Here is a 20284-nt window from a genome sequence, read left to right as displayed (position 1 = left end):
GTAGTTATATACCGTATTTCATCAAGTGCAGTGCGCGCTCACATTTTACAAACCAATTTTTGGGAAGAAAATCTTTTCAAAAAAAAAATACTAACAAAAATTTAAAATGTGTAAGTTTGATCATCATAAAGTCGTTTGAATTCTTCAACATCGCTGTCGGTCTCATCAAGTTTCAGATCAGCTACATCTTCAAGGGCTGAATCTTTGTAGAGATCGTGGTAAAGAAAACCAAACCAATAGTATTAACCAGCTTATCTTTCCATGTGCTATTTCACCCGGTAAATTTTTCTTTGCACAAAATTCTTCATCTAAACTTACATGCTGATTTGGTGATTTTCGAATATAGTGCGCAGGTAGTACTTTATCAGCACTTTTATTGAAGAACAAATGTGCGCACTATACTCGATGAAATACGGTAACTACAATATAACATGAAGTCCAATACCACGCGCAAGCAAATAAACGATACCAAAGCTTTAGGTAAATTAAGCACAATTTTACTGAGCACTACGAGTACTAGTGTTTTAATTTAATAGTTTTGTAATAAACTCTATAGTGTTGATAAAAAATATTTAAGAAATGAAATCATATATCCAATAAGACTCAATATAAAATGGATAATAAATTACAACTACAATGTTACTCAACATTTGAAAAATATTATGGAGTACTATGATCAATAATAAATGAATGATTATTAAAGAATATCCGAACTTCACGATATAATATGGAACAACTTCGTGCATGTTGATGCTTCAGCAATAAATTTTACGTTAGCTTTGTGTAAACATTTTGCTTAAGAAAACTACTCGGGTGCGCTAGAATATAGTTACTTACAATGGAAACAATAAAATGATGCCCAAATAAATGATGGATGCGTCAGATATAATGATATTATTATGATATAATACTGATAATATAATGAAACAGAATAAAATAACTGTAGGACTGGTAAAATGTTAGGTATCTCAAACAATGCCCATGAAGCAATTCTCAAATTAAGTACAATTCGAATGGATGTTTGGTTTATTATGTCCGCGCACTAAATATAGCTAGGAATCGTGTGTGCCATATCCATTATCATCTCTTCACCAACACGGGATCATTATAATATTTGGATTAACATATTACACATGATCTACAATATCGTATCCTCCAAAAACCCGCAACAGTTATATGTTCGGTGATAAAATTACATGTTTTTATTTTTTTTCTGTTTTATCACGATGGTAATATGCTAAAAAACCGCGCCAAAATAATAACCTTGATTGATCGCAACGGGTTATTTAAATAATTACCCATGGCCCCCGTCAAATGACGGGATGTTTCACCGACATCGAGGTGACACTGTCAACGTGATTGTGTTAAAGTCCGCTGGCAGCGCTGCAAGCTGCGTCCCGGCCTCGAACATCAAATTTGCTGCTATCTGCCTCTCGTTCCGGCAAGCGTACACTTTTTTGCTTCAGCAAAAGTAATTCGAAAAACGACTGCAATTAAGCACCCGAAATCAACAACTGCACCGGAATAGTGATAGAAACGTGTCAGCATTTGGTAATACTTGTATTGTATTATAATTGTGCACATTCTCGGCCGCCGGATAGCTGGTTAGTTTGGTTCACACTAGTGAAAATGTCTAAAACCCCGACAAAGCGAGAGCTTCAAGCGGAAATTCAGAGTGAGTTGACAAACATGGAAGCGGCATGGACTCTGTGTTTTATCGTTATCGTACGGTAATAGATTCACTAATATGTTCCTGCTTATAACCAACGTTTTTTTTGTTTTTCATTAGAAATTCTGAAGAATGCTAACCTTGAAGAAACAGCAGCCAAAAAGGTGCGTTTGCAACTGGAGCAGAACTTGAAGTGTAACCTCTCCTCCCGCAAGAAGGAGGTGGATGATCTGGTAATGGAGTACGTGAACTCGCAGGCTTCCTCCGGTGGGGAAGATGAAGAAGAAGAAGAAGATGAGGACGAGGACAACGGTAAGGCTACGAGAAGAAGTAAAGCCAAGGCAAACAGCGACTATGACGATGAAGAGGAGGAAGACGACGACGACGATGACGATGAGGACTTTTCGGAGGAGGAAGCTCCCAAGGGGCGCAAGAGCGCCGGCAAACGAGGACCCCCGGCCAAGCGTGGACCACCGAGGAAGAAGAAGAAAGCGTCTTCGGACAGCGACGACGAGGAGGAAGGCAGTGACGAAGACTACAAGCCACAGAAGCCTGCCAAAGGTGCTGGCAAGAGGGGCAGGAAGGCGAAGAACGCGTCCGACTCGGATTCGGACGGCAAGCCGGCCAAGAAAAAGGCAGCTGGGGCCAAAAAACCTGGCGCCAGGGGTAACGGGTACACACGGCCCTACACACTGTCGGCTGATTTGGCGGCACTGTGCGGCGCGGAGTCACTTCCGCGGCATGAAGTGGTCAAAAAAATCTGGTCCATCATCAAGGAGCGTAATCTGTACGATCCCAAAAACAAACAGTTCGCCATTTGCGATGCAGATCTGCTGAAAGTGATCGGTATCAAGCGATTCCGCACATTCGGTATGCTCAAGTATTTAAAACCACATTTCATAGATTAGGTTGCGGCAGGCAGCAGTTTAAATGCATAACAAATGTAGTAAGGATTATCTTACATAAGTAATGTCCAACTGAAACTAAGAGAGAGCCGACTGTGGGATTTTTTAAAAATTACTATTAGTTTGTCATTTCAACGAAATAACGCCCCTTCGATCGGAAGGGCATGTCGTAACTTTGTGTGTCGTTTTTTTAATACAACAGAACGATTACCAAATCTAATTCATTCGTAACACAATTCTTTAAAACTTACTGAAATTTACACTCGCATATTATGTGCAATTAGTATTAGGAGGTAATATATTTACGCACGATTGATACATTCAGCTGAGTTTATTTGTAGACAATTTCTACAATAGAAACGAAAGAGGATTGACAAAAATATTAGTGGAAGTAAAACGAGGAGTGAATTTCAGAGTATATAATAGCCTTCAAATATTGAAAAAAGTTTCCATGATTGCATGGAATGTAGTAGAAAACAAAAAGCGGGAGTTGTCTATTCACACGGAACATTAATTTCAAGACAGAGCAACGCCGATCAGTCAGAATTCGACCCGGTCGAGCGAAGTAGTTCCGCCCGTCTACCTTTAACCCTTTTTTAGTGAAATCCGATGGCCCAGTTGCGATAACAAACAATGTGTGCAGCACGGATCAATTCGCAGTAAATATGCAAGACTAAATAGCACGTACAATAAGAGAAATAATCACTATCTAAATAAAATTCTACAGACTGGGAAGACATTTTTGCTCGATTTAACCTTCATTTTTAATCTTCATTAGGTCTTAACTGTTCTAGTAGCGTTTATTTAAAGCCTCACAAACCATGGGTTAAGATCACCACATTTGTCGTCGCTTTCGCATTTATATAGTATGGATGCGCCTGAATTCAAGACTGAAGCAGCCTCTGAACATTTGTACAACGTGCCACCAATTCAGAGCCGATTTTTGTGATGATGAGTATACAGAAGGAAATCAAATTTATTATCATTATCATTGGTCACTTTCAGAAGAGTTTCCTTTTTATCGGTGCTATTGAATTAACAAATTCCGCTTTAACAGTTACACATGTAAGCCGGCCAATCGAACACTAAAAGGTATCACTGAAATGCGCACGTTTCCGTCTCTTATCACTCTAAAACGTTTACACTATCGCTTCTCCATCTGCATCGAGGGCTGAAATGAACGCAAAACAAAAAGTCCACATGGCCATTAGATTGTTTTCCCTTAGCTTTCCATATTCTCACGCAATCTAACGTACCTTTTTTTGAAAACCAAACATAGACAGTCGGCTTTGGGTTAAGCCGCAGGAGTTCTGCGTTTTAGATGATGGTTTCTTCCGCCCGACCGCCATACCAAGTCGCCTGCCGGAAGATTGCAACTGTACCTTAGGTGCGCTTCCCGGTGCGTTACATCGCACTGGATTAGTTTCAGATAAATTTTCTGCAGACTTAATTCCCTCTCCTATCGCATCTCCGATATGTTTCTTTTCATCATCCTCATCATCGTCGTCATCGTCGAGTACAATGGCCAGCTCTTCAGCAGCACAATCTCTCGTTTGCATGATGCTTTTCGCGGGCTTTCGCTCAAACAATGCCAAACGAGCGGTTCTTAGCTTTGGGTTCGAATCGACTTTATCAACCCCAAAAACTAAAGTATCATCGTTTTCCTTCTGTGAAGAGCTCGTTTCAGATTCGTCCTCGCGCTTGTCTTCCTCGCTCATTGCGATTCCGCTGTCGAACCGAGCGATGGTGGCACTTTTACACGGTTCCGGCTCGAGCAACTGCCTTTTTTCTGGTGTACGCTCTCCACGATTCTGTGGTTGGGCTTCGGGTGAACTAAGATACAGGCTCGTTGCCATGAGTGCATTCGCGTTCCGCATGTCTTTAATTTCCTTCACGATGGCAGTGGGAGATTGGGCCGTGAATGCAACCGGTGCTTCTTTGCCTTCGGGGCTACTGTTGCTAGTGGCGCTAGCTTGTGCCGTGGTTTGGGAGCAGAAAAATCTACTTATCACCCGCTGTGCTCCGGAACCACCACCCGTGCTCTTGCCCGTGGCAGGTTTATTGCGATTCAACCGACTCGTACAGTGTGTCGTTGTTTCGAACGCTTGACTACGGTGCTGGCTGTACTCGATTCGTCGCACGGGGCTAACATTTTGCAAGAGCGATCGATTTTCGGGCGTAATTTTGGTTGGCGATAGAATTTCGCTACGTCGATCGCCATTCAGCGGTTGGCCAGCCGAGGAAACTACGAACGGGTTTCGATTGCGTTTGGGTGTTTTCGGTTGTTCGAGCGTTGCCATCGATTCCAGCACCTCCAGATCGTTATACTCGATGGCAACGGTGGACATAGCGGGCGGCTTTGGAGATTCGACGGAACACAGCCGTTTCAATGGCGGTTCGCAATTGTTCTCCTCGATGCCGTACGCCTGCAGAATATCGCCAATCGTGTCCTTGGTTCCAAGTTCAGCAAAATCGACGTTTGGAGGCGGACGTTTAACAAACGATTTTAACAACGAAGGAACACTCTCGCTTCTGGTCACTTGGGTTTCCTTCAGCTCGTAGTAATCCTTTCGCCAGATGCTCTGCTGGAGCCGTTTGCTTACGACGGCGGACAGTTCTTCTGTATTTATCGCATCCGGATGCCAGTCGTCCATTTGTTGCAGCGAAAACGGATTCAAGTTCCCCATCGCTAGTTCCAAGGCGATCTTTTCATCAGAGAATGTGCCCGCATTGCAGCAGTATTCCTCGGCAGTGCCTTCCTCCTCCATGCTCACTAGCCTGGTCTGTTTCCGCTGAACGGGATCGTACACCACCATGTGCTTAAAGGTAGCGTCCGCCTTCAGAAACTCGTCTTTGTACTCCTCCGGCACTGTGAGCTGCCTCATGTTCAGATAGGACGGTATTTTTGCCAACGCCCGTCGTATATCGGGATCTTCTGTTTTCAGCATGAAACGGCAAGCTTTTCCGAGCCCGATTCCGGGCAGCGAGTCCAGATAGTCGCAACCCGATAAAATGCACATATGACGGAACCGAGCGAAGTTATACTTTTCCTCCCGGCATCCCATGGCCAGGTGTAGCTTGCTGGCATCCACTAAACGCGCATTGCCAGTCAGGTCAAGCTTGAACAGGATTCGATTGCACCCGAACAGCACCAAATCGGAGTCTTCCGTAATGACGTACTGGGCAATGTCCATTCGATTGAGATACGCCAGCTGTGCATCGGCTTCGTATGGTGCTACTATGCAATCGACGCCACGCTTTCGACACTCTTGTATTAGTTGCAGGGCCATCTCGTGCGTAATATCAACGCATCGTCTCAAAAAGCTTCTAGCTTCATCAATTCGCCCTTGGCGCAACAGTTCCGCGCCTCGCTTTCTTGCATTTTCACGCGTTTCACGCCGTTTCGCCTCCGTGGCGGCTTTTGCAGGCAGGTGTTGTCCATCAAAAACTAGAATCGGCTTGATGTTGTGCGATAGAAGCAATTGAACAAACTTCAGGCAGTATTGAATATGGGCATCGGTTGACTCGCCGCGTGCCAGCCGATCTGCACACCCAAATGCACCGCGATGTAGCCAGCAGTAGCTGTCGATGGCCACACATTTACCTCGAAGATCACGCAAATGACACGCACTGCTCGCTTTCTCCAGGAAGTTTAACAAGCCTGTAATACCCATCGCTTATCCTACATTGGAAGGCAAACCTACCACCGCTGCTCTTGTTCACTTTTTTCGCAACTATTCTAAAGCAAAACTATTCTAGCATTCCGAGTATCAAACTTGTGCCTAGAAGGCCTCAGGTCCACATGATAGTTTGTTGTTTATGTTCTCGTTCTAATTCCCGCCAACGAACAGCAAAATGAAACGTCAAAAATGTGATTCGAACGGCACCAAAGTATGTACATATAAAAAAGTAATAAAATTCTTCAATAATATTAATATCAAGCCAACGATTAGTTTTCTGACTCTCTCTAAAACCCTGAATGATACTCCTTTTTACTTAAAACACCCATAAACAGGAAACAGTAATCATAATTCCATCGTTTTGATATTACTCGCTTGTGTTTGTTCTACCCGTATAGTAAAGCATATCTCATCTATATTTAGCGTGGCTAACGCCTGTTTTCGTAGCAGTTTGAAAAACTCGTTTAATATTTTATGTTGCATTTTATTTTTATAATTGCGCCCTTTCTGGCAATCTATTATAAAAAATGCATTTAATTGTATATCACTTATCTTATGTCATTAACTGATTAGTGATATAATATTTTATATGCAGATATTAACTCTGCTTGAGTAGTCTTAAATTGAAGGTTTTGTTTTTTTAAGTATCTAAGTGAATCAGAACTTTATTCTTGTAGTTTTTATATTATACTGAGTTAAAAATTGACCAATTTACTAAGAGTAGTAAATGAATTTATACTGCCTTTCGATCGTCACTCGATCACGGACAATCGTGAAAATGGTGCGTTCAATTGGTCATAAATTCCAACGTAATCAAGCCGGGAATATGAATATTAAAACTCATCATATGCTGTACTAATATGATGTGAGCAGTACGATGACTAAATAAGATTGACTTACTCATATGAAGTCTTTTCGAATGAAGTATTTTGAAAAATAAATATTATATTTTATATCATCGGAATGTATGTTAACTGTCCATAATAGTTTTGCTGTTAAAAAATCTTCATTTTTATTCCTTATTTACATTAAACCCGCAGGGTAGGTGTTTCTGTTTCATACTCATGTTCGACTACGCAACATAATCCATCGTATAAGCAAATGTGGCTCAACTGACTGCTATAAAAAAAATGAAAATTTTTACAAGCTTCATTTTCATATAGAAGGCATGTTACACCTCTGGAACATGGTGTATACAAGATTATATTGCTTTCCGTTTACAGATTTTTGGACAAAGAGTCCGCCAGCTGGGCTACAACCCGGTGTTTTTTCTTATTCTTTTTACGATTACCACTTGCCGTACGTCTTCCCACTCTCTTCACTTCGTTCTTGTGCTGTTCCTTTAAACTCTGACCGAGAGATAAGCAGTCGTCTTCCGTCGGTTCGATAATATTTATCTTTGGCACAGTGGCGCGCATCTGCTTCCAGTACCGGTTTTGTTCCTCATTTATCCGTTGCACTACGTCCTCCTCTTCTGCGTCACTAGAATCAGACTTCAGCAAGGACACGGGCTTGATGGTGGTCTCCAGCTGCGGAACTTCATGTGACACAAGCGATTTTATTTTGCGATTGTTATCCTTCAAATCCCTACGATAATCTTTCCGATACTTGGCAGCAGGATCCAACACAGGACTATTGCCGTCATTGTCGCTACCTCCCGTGATTTTCTTTTTCTTCTTATCCCGTTTCTTTATCGTTACCGAACTGTGGTCAAGCTTGCGAATTTTTTCACTTAACTGATCTAATTCTTCGTCGAGACTGGATTTCTTTTTCTTCGCCGATTTCTTTTTCGTTTTCGGTGCTTCTTCTGTCGTTTCATCTCCTAACCCCTCGTCAACGGGTAGATCAGAATACATTGCAGCCATGGTTGTGGCAAGATCTGCATCCGTTTGCTGGTGGACTTTGTTCTTCTTCTTGTTCTTAGCCACTACATAGTCTGCATGATGCACCATATCCTTCACTTCTTCATCACCTACGCCCGTTGAGGAGCTATGCTCTAGCCACCGCTGCTCGTTGCGTTTCTGTTTTTTCGACTTCTTTCGACTATTGCCAGAAAGCTGCCGCTGCCAGTCGTTGGATTTTATCACAGCCTCAAACGATTTGCTTTCTAGCTCTTGCAAAAGCTTATTGTTCTGTTCTTCAATTCGCGCCAACTTACCAGTTAAGTTAAGGCCGTGGCGTGCACCCCTGCGGTAAATGAGTGACATTAGATTAGACATAAAGCATTCACGATTTAGCTCACTAGACCATACGATCAATAGTTTATACAAATCATGGATTGACACAGATGAGCCCAGGAGACTGAGCCCGTAGTATCGTATTGTGATAAAACTTTGACAAATAATCATAAGAATCGTACTCACTTATGAGCTGTACGCCCTCCGCATGCCGCAAATAACTGCTCGTCAGTCATAGTTTTCACGGGTTTGAATTCAATGTCCTCGGTGCTGACATGATTAGGAACATCTATTTCGCGCCCTGTACCCCCCAACAACGTGGACGCTTTGATGAACACATTGCCGTAGCGAGACGATTGCACCGCATTCCCTGCCTGTTCTTTACGTTTCAGTTTGTTTAACGAGTAGCCATTTGTTGTTATCTCCACAGCATCCGTGTCCACTTGACGAATTTTGACCGGGCTGGTGGATGCATCCTTTTCTTTCTCTCCCTGTACCTCGATATTGCTTGCTGCATCATCGTAAACTCGTTTCCACCAAGTGTTTGTTACATCGGCCGATTGATTGGCACCAAATCCAGCGGTATTGAATTTCAAGTTAGCTTTGATCGGTGCTTTTATACCATTATTATTCCTTCCAAGTCCTTCACCTAGCGTGCCGGAAAAAAGGGAATAGTTGTACGATTATCCATTCAGTGATGTTGAGCAAAATCGCAACCGTTACCTTCTTTCCAGCCGTATTTATTCAATATATTTTTCGCAAAATCCATTGTGCCTGAACAAAGCAGCACGTTGAGCTCACCACAAATATGTCAACTAATATGACAGATGATACAACCTGCTGTCAATTTTGAATTGAGCATGGCGCCAGAAAATTGAGCTAAATTTTACCGGAATACTGGGCCCAAAAAGGACTATGGGTTCTTAGTAAGAAACGTTAATATTTCAGTACTATCTGTAAATACTTCTCATCCGTTCAAAGCTAAATGTTCAACGAAATCAAAGGTGGATACCGTTTTAAGTGTTTTAAGGTTTTATTTGCAAGATATACCAATGTATAAAAATACATACCTTCAAGCTTTTCTCATTTTTCTTTCAGATCATAGTTTAGCATACTCATAGTAAAAATAAAAACGTTACTTATTGTTCAACAATCAACAGAAATACTAATTATTGGTCCTTTAGCGGAACATGAAAATTATTGAATTTAGCGGAACAAAATAGACAAAGGCATTGATTTTCTTTTGCTGCATATTTTTATTGCCTTTATTTGAATCCTATAAACGATTGTAGTTTTACTGAGTGTGGATTTCACCAATAGCACTTTACAAATTGCAAAAAGCCTGCTTGCTGCCTTTAAAGATATTATTCACTATCGCATAGACGAATGGAGATATTATTTTTTTTTTCGTTCCCGTTATCCGCATCTCTAAATTTATTAATGACTAAAATTTTATTTTGCCCTCAACTTTTAGCTACACTTCAACCAAACCAATGTACGAACAAAAACCATACCTTACATAAAATGAAACATTATCAACAGTAGAAACAATGCAAAGAATAATAATTTATAGTCATAGATAGATTTAACAACAAAAACCAAAAAAAGTTCCGCACCATTAAAAATTGTCTAAATATCGACCTATAAAACCACCACATCCACGGGTTAACAATTGAAAGAGATGTGTTTTATCATCAACACAATAGCAGCATGTCGCTAGTACCCCTGGTTAATGCGACATTGGCAACAAGAGAATTGAGTAATCTCAATACGCGTTTGTCATTACTGTACCTTCCCTAATCGGCAATGCCCAATGTTAAGGTAACGTTTGCTATTACTTCACGTGTCAGGGTAGGTATGGAATATGGAATGCAAAAGTGTTTTCTCCTCGCTACGAGTATCTATTGCCTTCAATCAACGCGGCACAACGTTGACGGTTAGGTTTGTAGGTTGTAGGTTATTTTTTGGTGATCCGTTGTGGGTGTTGCAAAAATTGAATGTGAATGCAGAACCTTGAATTTCAGCCATACAAAAAAGGCAAACACCAAACGATTTTTTTTTTAGTCGAAGCCCAGTTAACGTGAGTATAATCCCTTGAGACGCTACATCCTAAGCAAAAAACCGCCCGCAATACGTAGCGAAATAACTATTACTATTCACAACTCCATGTATTTGTTCTACTGCTCCAGCAACGCGATTGACACGCGACACGCAATTCTGGAGCACACTCGCAGCAAAATGCTATTTCATGTTAGGTTTGGGGTGCAATTTCAACGATTTTTCCTTTGAGCCCAGCTCCCGGTAATCCGGTTTATCACCAGGGGCCAAAGAATAATGAATGCTACCGCAGCCGGGGATATCTCTGCAAAAGGCCACCAGGTGGGTCGCGAAGGGCGAGCTGTGGAAGCACCGAGTTTTGCTAATTTATGCTGTTGCTGCAGCTGTTGTTCCCGCAGCTCAGCCACCGACTGCTCTATCACGCTAACGCGACCGCTTAAATGCTGCACGCTTGTATTTAGCCGTTCGATTGTCCGTGCGATCTGAGCGGCCACGTCGGTTCTCGGGTATCCGGCACCTTCAAACCCGTGCGAGAACGGACCACCAACGCCGTTGACCAGCGGCGCGCCACCAGCAGCCGAACCCGATATGCTGCTTTGGTAGAAATGTGCATGATTAACAGCCTCGATAGGACGGAATGCGGCAGTTGTTTCGCTCTCAAAATCATCGTCGTACGTGTCAATGTACTCATCGTCGCTTAACTCCGACGGTCCTGAGCTAGCACCGTTGCTCATCGTCGACGACACGATTCCATTCGTTAGATGATGCTGATTGTGCACGTGATTCGCGCCATTTTGATGCGTGTGGTTATTATGGTTGTATCCGTTGATTGCCGTGGGTTTATGCACGTGCCCATTCACCAGGGGAGCGGCTGCAGAGGGCATCATTGGCGGTGGTGAAGGTGTGACCGGAGAGAGTCTCGTCGGACTAGCTTCACGCGATGCAAACGGCGAGTTTGGACGTGAGCGTACTTTTTTAATCGCTTCCGGTGCCACCATCTCTAAATCAGTGAGGCTCACGTTGTCCAAATCGCTCATACTGTACTCCATGAAGTTGGCCACGTTATCGGTGTAAGACATCGTTTCGACTATCTAAAACGGCACAAAATTCAAGATGCGTTAATTATTTTGCAATCTTTTTTTTCTCATTCATCGATAGCCAGCAGTACCTTTTTCAATTCATCGACATATTTCTGCATAGCCACCTCCTTCGGCATATCTCCTAACCGGTTCCACGCATCCCATTTAGCACTGCAAAAGGTGTGAGTTTAGGTTGGATGTAGTAGTTGAAATAACTAATTTTCGTATGCTTACCGATTGACGACATCCCAAAAGGCCGGCTTGCGTTCGCAACACTTTCCCTTCTTTGCTTGTTTGAAGAACGAATAGAATCGTAGCAGCATATCATTACTTGGTTGATACGGCCCTAATGAAAAACCCAAAAGTAGAGTATCAAAACTTTTATCAAAAGTTATTTAAAAATTTGGATTTCTAAAAATAACAAAAGAAAAAATAGCGTTCTAACGCAGGAGAGTAAGTAGACTATAATTCAAAGCCATTTAATGGCATAAGAATCCCCTCTAACATCGTATATTGAAGATTGAACAGACGGACTATTCCCAATCTCTTGCGAGGATTTAGGCACAATTAGGCAAACAACTTGAATCTCTGTGGAAGTTTACCCTTCGCCCTCGGATCCTGACACGTACGCATTTTACGCGAAGCTTGAGTCGATTACGATCTTAGGCTTAACCTAACGATTAGTCTCATCACAGACCACAAACCAACGGAAGACAAAGAGTAAGTAGCGAAGAACCTGTTTACGGTCACTTCGCGAAATTCGCACTCGTCATTAACAACTGATATTCGAGGTTCTTGGAGAGTCTCTACTACCAACAACTCAATAAACTCCGCACAAAATCAACACCGAGCCTAATCACTAGGCTGGCTCATTGGTCTTATGGACTTTCGGTGTAGACTGGCTAACAGTAGACTAATAAGATGTTATTTTACTTCAATTGAACAGCAAAAACGCCTATCTTTACTGCAATAAGATGAAGAAGCTAGAATAAGTACAACCTTTGATGCAAGCAGCTACAGACAGGACATTTAGAGCCCGTTCGTAACATAGCATAAAGAATTAGAGATCGCTTAACTACCCTGATGACAAACGCAGCAGCAAGGAACTCTTACTCGAAGTCGGTAGACTACCTTATTTCGGAATTATGCGCGCATGGGAAGTGCAGCCAAGAAGATCATTCGAGTTCTACAGGTTGTATGTTATAGAGACCACCCTCCAAGCACCAATTAAACATGACTCCGGACAGGCCAACGTGGTAACTAGCTCAGGATCTATTCTTTCTTTTAGTTATTAAAAGCTTTTCAAGAAGATTTAGCAGAAGGTAAACGGGAATCCTTCGCTTGGAAATCCGCATGGCAAGAATGAAAACAATGGAAGCCCCAATATCGAGTTTGTTGAAAAATCCAAATACAAATGTACGTAGCTGTAGCGCAGTAATATTTAGGTTTAAATATGCGCTAGAGGCTACTAGAAGCCAAATCGGAAAAGCTAGGACATAAATAATCTTCTCCTTGCAAAGCACTTGTGGCGAAGGCTTATGAAATGGACATTGCTTAAATCTGACACAACCTTTTTGGCCCCGATCGAGAGGAAAATTTCCAGCATGTTTGGCCTGGTATATGTGGAATGATAGTAGATGAGCCGTTATAACTAAATGTATAAAATAATATCTTCTCTACGCCGCAAAATAACAGCTGAGTGCGATAGAAACATTCTAAACCTAAAACGCCATAGTTTAACCCTCACTTTCATAAACAACATTCGTGAGCATCAACATAGCAACAACAATAAACTGGTTTACTGCTGCAAACACACTTTCGTTAGCCTCTTCTTCTTAAAAGGCTCAAAAACCGTTGTATGGTAAAGGTCTGCCTTTTTAAGGCTAAGGCTTTCTATACAATTTTTCACGTAGCCGAAAATTCAAGTCCTTCGTTCGGAGGAAGCTCAGTCGAGATTTGAAATCAAAAACCATTGTGCATTTGTGTCGCACGCTGACACGCGGCTATCGAGCCCCCGTAAAATACCACTATTTATCCACGAAGCTTCGGAAATCTGGACACATAATGAAATCCTTTTAACCCAACCGCATGAACAGAGAAAGAGTGGTAGTCCCATATTCAGATGGAATGATGACATTAGCACATCTGTCTACACGGTCTGGATTAATGATTAGTCGTCAACGACGGAACCATTCTCTCTAAGCGGAACCAAACATTGCTAATTTGCCTGATAGGTAAGTAAGAAATTAAAAATCAGCTCAACGAGCAGCTAGAAGCTCCACCAGCAGATGATGCTTCCTAGCATAGAGTAAGTCTATATACGATTCTAATGGAATGGAACAAAAGATGAACTGATCGAGAATCGATTTGAAAGACAAAAAATTAATCTGTCGATCTATAAACATCATCATCGTCTACCTTGTATAACCTATCTTGGCTACAGCGAGTTCAAGATAACTAATTTGATGGATGAATTAGTAAATAAACTGATTTATTAACTTAATTGGTTTGAACAACAAACTATTGTTACTTTTAAAACACAAGTTCAGAATATCATGAAACAATTTAAACAACCAACTTGATTTCTAATTACAATCATGAGATACCTGATACCAGTGTACTATTTCTTCTATAATTTTTTAAAAATTCAAACCCCAAATTTTATCTTTAATTCAAATCTTTGATGTCCGGTTATTTACCAAATTTGGTCATTTTTCGATAACGATCGATGCGATTGCAAACGCGAATAAGCTCAATCATCAGTTCTCCATAGACCTAAACGAGGTTTTATTAGCGCACCAGCGGGGCAGACGTTTGTGCAATAGAGTATTGATAAAACATGTAAAGCCTTTCAAAGACAGAACCTCCACAAACCTGAAGAAGCAAACCAGCAAACCTGAAGAAGCAAAATTCGCTATGACAGTATAAAAAAATTATCAAATTTTTTTATATTTTGATCAAATTTACTAAGCTGTTATAGGACATTTATGAGCTATAGCTTCGATTATGGTTTCATTGGCCATTTGTCGTGTTTCAAGAACAGAAAGATTTATTAAAAACTTTGATGACCAATTTTTATACTTGATTCCAAATGTTTGTAGCAAATTTGGTTGATAACAAAAATCTGAAACAATGTGCAAAGCAAGTAATTTACAGTAGCATGCAGGGAACGATCGCATGCAGTTTGCATCGGATTTGCAACCTCGCTTATTAAATCCATCGAAAGCAAAGCAGATATATAACTAATGAGAAAACCAACATGCGTAGCGAAAATCTCCAATTGTAGGAAATGATTAGTACAACAAGTTATGAAATCAACTTGTAGTTGAACTATAAGATGACAATGAGCATTGCAAAATGTTCACGAGTGATTTTTTATTTTAATTAAATATTAAATAATTATTACATTTTTCTGATGTGTTGTTGACGAATGCCAGATTGTTTTTTTAAACCAGATTGTTATTGTAAAGGTTGGCTAGTACAGTATAAATACAAATTGAACTTATTATTATTAAAAAAAACTTTTAGTCAGTTTTACATTAAACCAAGGATAAATATCAATAGATTAATGACTAGCTTTTAAAATAATATCACAAAATATTAACGTAGCCCATTTGGCAACCATTAAGTGGAGTATATGAACCTGTACCATTAACTTCATTGTAAGTACACAAAATGTTTCCAGTTTCAATGACTGCCCATCGATGTCGATTCAGTTGCGCCACGCAATAGTGCTTCTTCAAACTTTTCGTTTGACCTTGTTAGTTATGCGACCGCGGTTGACTGCAAGGTTTTACCAGCGACTCTCGATCAGTCTCGCTTTGCTCCTGCTGAGTGTCAAAAGCGCCGGTAAGCCGTTGAATTGTTGGCAACTTGCAAGTCACCTGTTTTGCGCCATTTCATTCTTCAAGCCTTCCCCGAAGGTTACCTCTTTTTGTATTATAATTCTACGCCCCGTGAGGAGCAACAGTGTGGTCGTGGTGAACAATGGAAGAAACGGTTAAATGTTGCCTTGAGGATAAACTAACACGTTACGTTTTAGCGATTAAAATAAAAAGAGACTCTACTTCATGATGCACTCATTATGGTTCAATATGACCAGAATTATTCAAATAACTGTTCTCAGTGGTAAAAATTCTTTAAATGCTGCTGAAAGATTACATTCCAAAACAAACTCATTAAAAATAACCAAATCGTTATGTACAAAAAGTACTTTTGAAAAATATAAATGAGCTTTTAAAATCTTCAGAATGCAATCACATTATATCAACTACAATTGGTTGAAGCATTGGTCTTAATTTGTACCTATGAGCATGATTCTATCAGCTTTCGTGTCTTCAATCGATTAGAACAATAAAAATAATCGACTTCTACACAATGGGCTAGAGCTGGAATTGCGTTTTATTCCGATTACATTTGTATTTCATTGGCCAACAAGCAATTTCATTACTACTACCGAATAAACAAATTAATTTCACTAGTATCATTTCTGTAAATTTACATCCCCGCCTGCTTCGATCAACTGAAACATGAAAATGATTTTTTTTAAATCCCTCATAAATGACGTACAACGAATATTATCGAAAATAATCTTATCTGAGTGACCACGATAAGTCTTTTGCACTTGAAAGGCGAACATCGATAAGCTTCTTTTTCTACTTGAAATCAATGAGGAACAGCATTATTAGCTAAGCAAAATCGATAATCGATACAAAAGTAAAAAAAATCATGATCAATAAATGATGCTTCCGATTGTTAAAAGCCAATATACTTACCATTCTTCGGCAGGCCTCGGATGACGTTAACCGCCGCATTAAAACGTTCTTCGATCGACATCTTGCTGTTTGAATGGAACCCGCTTATCATGCAGGAGATCGGGACTAAACGTAAGTGGTCATAGATGCACTGCGACGGGCGATAAAACAACTGAAACACTTTAAGTGTGTACTACGACGCAGTTCGTTGAAGAATTCACTTTCATACGTTTTATGTTACATAAAGGGAATACTAATTGGTAGTTTAGGTGCATTCAAATGATACCTTGTGGAATGGAGTTCGATGCGCTCGCTTTCCATCACTTTGTACGGTACTGGTATAACATGTGTGGCTTGCACAATGCGTCTCAAATTAATCGAAACCCTGATCGAACAAATGATGTTGGTTGCGAGTTTGCGAATTATTCCCAACACGTAACCAAACCTGTGCAAACCTCCCCCAGATGAGCAGCGTAATTTTTAACAGTAAATTTTGGCCTTTGACGGTAACAACGAAGCCCGTTGTCTCACATCATTGACATTTCCACGATTGATCCCCTGCGTCCCGCGGTCTTGCTCCAAAAACCCCACTGCAGAAAACACACCACACGCAACGCACATTCGCTCTCACTTTTTCTCGCGCACGCCTTTGATGTATCGATTCATCCTTTTCTTTCACTCTCTCCGAAATTACTGATTACAACACCGTCATTGGGATTCATTCCCTTTATTTTCTTAGTTAGCTCGTTTCCACTATTATGTGTGTGGTTTTACGCACATCTTCCTTTGTCACCAACCTACTATTTTGAGTGCACCGTGGCATAGGTTCACTTTTTTTACTTGCTCAAGCGCGTGCACTTTCCTATTGATTGGATTGGGACACCAGTGAGGGCGAAAAATGCGACAGTGCGTGTAACGACCAGCTATGCGATCATAAAACTGCAAATTACCTGAGCTCCGTGTCACAATTAACCATCAACACCAGCCACTGACTATCCGCTTCCAGCCTATCACATCGCCCTGAGTTGCACTTTGCCCCTAGTGCGATATTCCGTAATCTTCACTACGGTTTGCATTACATTTTACACACTGTTTCCAAAACATTACCACCACTGAGAGCACGATTAACGGCATAGAACTAGTACATTTTAAACGAGTTTGCAAAATAAATCACATCGAAAATTGCTTCGAATTGATACGACATATATACGCCACCGGCCACTGCTGCAAACAGCGATCGCAACACTTGTAAACACTTTCTTTGGTTCAGCTGGTATTTTGAGTCAGTTTCTCGCGAGGCACTTTTTCGTCGTGCTGACAACGTCATTGCTTTAAAGCAGGTGTGTCAAACATATTGTCACGTTATTTGAATCGGTTGTTTTTGCAAAAATACCCCAGGCCAGGTCTACCCATGCAATACAGGTTTAACATTTTCAATATAGATAAAATGATTCACGCAGTAAAGAATAATTAAATTTAACAAGACAGTTACTGCTGTTCAAACGGCTTATAATTTATGCTAGAATAATAATTGCTAGAAAAGCAGTATTTCTCGCTACATTTATTTATTATACATTTGATTTAAATCTTCAATACGATACAAAATTGGCTCTCGATAATCATAGTAAGTAAATAATTTCCCATGAGTAGTCTAATAAATGTTTCCACGTTGTGCAAGCTCATTATTACATACTACATAACGGCTACGATGACGATTACGAATCAGAGTACGGAAATACGAAATGAAAGCATTTTTTTAAAGTATGCATCACCAGCACCGTACCATCTCGAATTTATGAAAAAAAATTGTATCCACATGCTGAATGTTATATTTATTTTTCAAATTTCACCAACTTTTCTCCATTACATGTCTTCATTGTCAGTATGTTTAGGAGTAGGAAAATAAACATTCCCATTAACATGCTCTTTGATGTATTCTCCACCGCACTCTTCATACTGTTGCCTAGTTATTAGCGATTGCCGAAAGGTTTCGGTTAAACAAAACTTACTAGCCCCATTCCACCCATCTAGCGCTGGATCACGAGCTACTTCTATGTCGAAACGTGATTCATAAGGAAGCATCTCTCTCATTTCCCGAGTAAGTCGCTCTTTGAGACCACGAATTTTCGCACATCCTCCCGTTAGAAATATGTTTTCCACCAAGCAGCTTCTTTGCTCAGCCGGAAAGAGTTTTAGTACAAAATCGATCGTTTCAGCAAGTCCCGCTTCGTAACTTCCAATGATACTTGGTTGAAACAAAATTTCCGGTGCACGGATGCGTTCCACGCCGACATGTAGCTGATACAGCTCCGCGGCGCTTCCGGACATCATCAGCAGCGGATCCTCATAGGTTGCATCGTATTGTTTTAAAATAATTTCACACTCCAGCAAACGCTCGTTGTCATTCTCATTGTCGCTATCATCGTCTCGACTGATCTGCTTGTACACATCCCAATCCTCGTCTCGCATCCCAAAATCGTCACTGCCTTTCTCCTTTCGCGCCAAATGCGATATAATACGCATTCGCTCCTGTGCAGCCGCCGTTCGTCGTTTTGCTAGATCCTGCTTGCGTTGCCTGCGGGCATGTCGCTTGTCAATGATAGCGTCACGTTTGCGCCGAGTTTCCTCCACCCACTCAACGATAGTCATATTTGGAGGAGGTTGCAGAAGCTTCTCTGAGTCGGCTTGTACTTGAGGACCATTTACCATAGGGGTATTTATCTTCAGGCGAGTTTTATCAATTCGTGAATTGACGGTGCTTATCATTCGTTTTAACTCTCCGGCATCCTTCAGACTGTGCTCTGCAAGACCGTCGCGAAAGTCATCTCCGTCTTCCGCTGATTCTTCCAGCTGTTGTAATTGTGCGAGTAGTTCCTCGTCCTGTGCCAAACGTTCTTCGCGGCGCCTTGCGTTGATTTCGGCTAAACGCCTGGACAGCTCCTTCTTTTTCTCAACCTTCTGCTCATTGGTTAAGGTTGGGGCTGCCACCGTTTGGTTATAGGGCAATTGAATTTTCTTCACGTTTTCCTCGTAGTACTCTACGGATGACCAGTCACGGAGCGATTGCATGTAATCGTACGCGTACTCTCCGTACTTGTGCAACAATACCTCAGATCGGCTTAATGTGATTGCATTCATGTGGAATGTATACTTAAGCTGCAAGCATCGGTGCAAGAATGCAATCATATTCGATCCTCCGATGTTTATACGACGTATCTTATCCACGACTATGTGCCCATCCATCACCGGAACTACGTGCGTCGTGTGATAACCCGTAGCGATGACCAGCCCATTCTTGGCTCGTTGATTTGAATATAAACTAAAAAGACAATCAACACCATACGAAAGACCGGGTATATCATAGCACTCGAACAGCAGCTCCGACATCAGACTTCGGCAGTAGTTTGGATTGAATAGGCATTCCGTTATCATAACCTTGTGTGGTACGCCGTTTTCTGAGTTGATACCTAGTTTGGTGAAGATGTAATCGAAAATCTGCTCCTGTACATTATAATGTGTAACAACATTCCGGTCAAACTGGGTCCGTAGTTGAAGGCGCATCGCCTCAATATTTACAATGTCGTTACCGATTTGGGTAACGGGTACGGCAACCACATCGACATCCTTTTTATTGCGATCCTTTCGAGGTTTGGCCAATAGGTTGCGGAAAACGAGCGCCGGCTTCTCTTTCAACATCCAACCGGCTCGGCAGTTGAATGAACCATTGTCGATAACTATGACTGCCTCGCGGCCAACCGAGGGATCGGGGTATGGTTGCACTATATCAGGGATTATTTTCAAATCTTCTATCGGTGAAATTTCCATTTCCATTCAATGGCAAAACAAATCTTCTCAAACCCGAAGAAGGCGATCTGCAAATAATAGAGTGTTGTTTATGACTGACAACCACCTCAAAACAAGCATCTATCGGTTGTAAAGCAATCTACTGAGAATATTAATTG

At 41.2% G+C, this 20284-nt stretch overlaps 5 protein-coding genes across 5 annotated transcripts; 1 reads left to right on the top strand and 4 right to left on the bottom strand.

The window, feature by feature from the left end:
• Positions 1 to 1629: 1629 nt before the first annotated feature.
• Positions 1630 to 3300, top strand: LOC128730881 (nucleolin). The gene is made up of 2 exons (XM_053823968.1): positions 1630 to 1675; positions 1790 to 3300. The coding sequence occupies exons 1-2, from the start codon at positions 1630 to 1632 to the stop codon at positions 2575 to 2577; spliced, it is 834 nt and encodes a 277-aa protein (XP_053679943.1). The 3' UTR covers positions 2578 to 3300.
• A 418-nt stretch (positions 3301 to 3718) lies between these two features.
• Positions 3719 to 6248, bottom strand: LOC128720464 (exonuclease 1). The gene is made up of 2 exons (XM_053814133.1): positions 3831 to 6248; positions 3719 to 3745 (listed from the first exon to the last, which is right to left on the bottom strand). Exons 1-2 carry the CDS (start codon positions 6246 to 6248, stop codon positions 3719 to 3721), a joined length of 2445 nt encoding a protein of 814 aa, XP_053670108.1.
• A 1039-nt stretch (positions 6249 to 7287) lies between these two features.
• LOC128731798 (G patch domain-containing protein 4) lies at positions 7288 to 9200 on the bottom strand. The gene is made up of 3 exons (XM_053824939.1): positions 9155 to 9200; positions 8618 to 9080; positions 7288 to 8441 (listed from the first exon to the last, which is right to left on the bottom strand). The coding sequence occupies exons 1-3, from the start codon at positions 9198 to 9200 to the stop codon at positions 7472 to 7474; spliced, it is 1479 nt and encodes a 492-aa protein (XP_053680914.1). The 3' UTR covers positions 7288 to 7471.
• Positions 9201 to 9682: 482 nt separating this feature from the next.
• On the bottom strand, positions 9683 to 16404 carry LOC128731296 (acyl-CoA-binding domain-containing protein 5). Its single transcript, XM_053824404.1, has 4 exons — positions 16344 to 16404; positions 11803 to 11914; positions 11658 to 11739; positions 9683 to 11580 (listed from the first exon to the last, which is right to left on the bottom strand). The coding sequence occupies exons 1-4, from the start codon at positions 16402 to 16404 to the stop codon at positions 10702 to 10704; spliced, it is 1134 nt and encodes a 377-aa protein (XP_053680379.1). The 3' UTR covers positions 9683 to 10701.
• Positions 16405 to 18185: 1781 nt separating this feature from the next.
• Positions 18186 to 20147, bottom strand: LOC128724166 (actin-related protein 5). The gene has a single exon (XM_053817934.1). The coding sequence runs from the start codon at positions 20145 to 20147 to the stop codon at positions 18186 to 18188; it is 1962 nt and encodes a 653-aa protein (XP_053673909.1).
• Between the last annotated feature and the right edge of the window lie 137 nt (positions 20148 to 20284).

The sequence above is a fragment of the Anopheles nili genome, chromosome 2 (assembly GCF_943737925.1).
Source record: "Anopheles nili chromosome 2, idAnoNiliSN_F5_01, whole genome shotgun sequence".
Classification (NCBI taxonomy): Eukaryota; Metazoa; Arthropoda; class Insecta; order Diptera; family Culicidae; genus Anopheles; species Anopheles nili.
Note: the sequence above shows the minus strand (reverse complement) of the source record. Positions and strands in the feature narration are given on the sequence as shown.

Bases quoted from the DNA above. Each gene is read 5' to 3' on its own strand.
- LOC128731296 (XM_053824404.1), bottom strand. From the start codon at position 16,404: ATGTCGATCGAAGAACGTTTTAATGCGGCGGTTAACGTCATCCGAGGC. The intron at 11,915-16,343 runs GTAAGTATATTG...GTTTTTCATTAG, and splicing joins CCGAGGCCTGCCGAAGAATG to GGCCGTATCAACCAAGTAAT. The intron at 11,740-11,802 runs GTAAGCATACGA...CACCTTTTGCAG, and splicing joins TTTTGGGATGTCGTCAATCG to TGCTAAATGGGATGCGTGGA.
- LOC128724166 (XM_053817934.1), bottom strand. From the start codon at position 20,147: ATGGAAATTTCACCGATAGAAGATTTGAAAATAATCCCTGATATAGTG.
- LOC128720464 (XM_053814133.1), bottom strand. From the start codon at position 6,248: ATGGGTATTACAGGCTTGTTAAACTTCCTGGAGAAAGCGAGCAGTGCG. The intron at 3,746-3,830 runs GTACGTTAGATT...CGTTCATTTCAG, and splicing joins TGTTTGGTTTTCAAAAAAAG to CCCTCGATGCAGATGGAGAA.
- LOC128731798 (XM_053824939.1), bottom strand. From the start codon at position 9,200: ATGGATTTTGCGAAAAATATATTGAATAAATACGGCTGGAAAGAAG. The intron at 9,081-9,154 runs GTAACGGTTGCG...CCGGCACGCTAG, and splicing joins TAAATACGGCTGGAAAGAAG to GTGAAGGACTTGGAAGGAAT. The intron at 8,442-8,617 runs GTGAGTACGATT...CATTTACCGCAG, and splicing joins GGAGGGCGTACAGCTCATAA to GGGTGCACGCCACGGCCTTA.
- LOC128730881 (XM_053823968.1), top strand. From the start codon at position 1,630: ATGTCTAAAACCCCGACAAAGCGAGAGCTTCAAGCGGAAATTCAGA. The intron at 1,676-1,789 runs GTGAGTTGACAA...GTTTTTCATTAG, and splicing joins GCTTCAAGCGGAAATTCAGA to AAATTCTGAAGAATGCTAAC.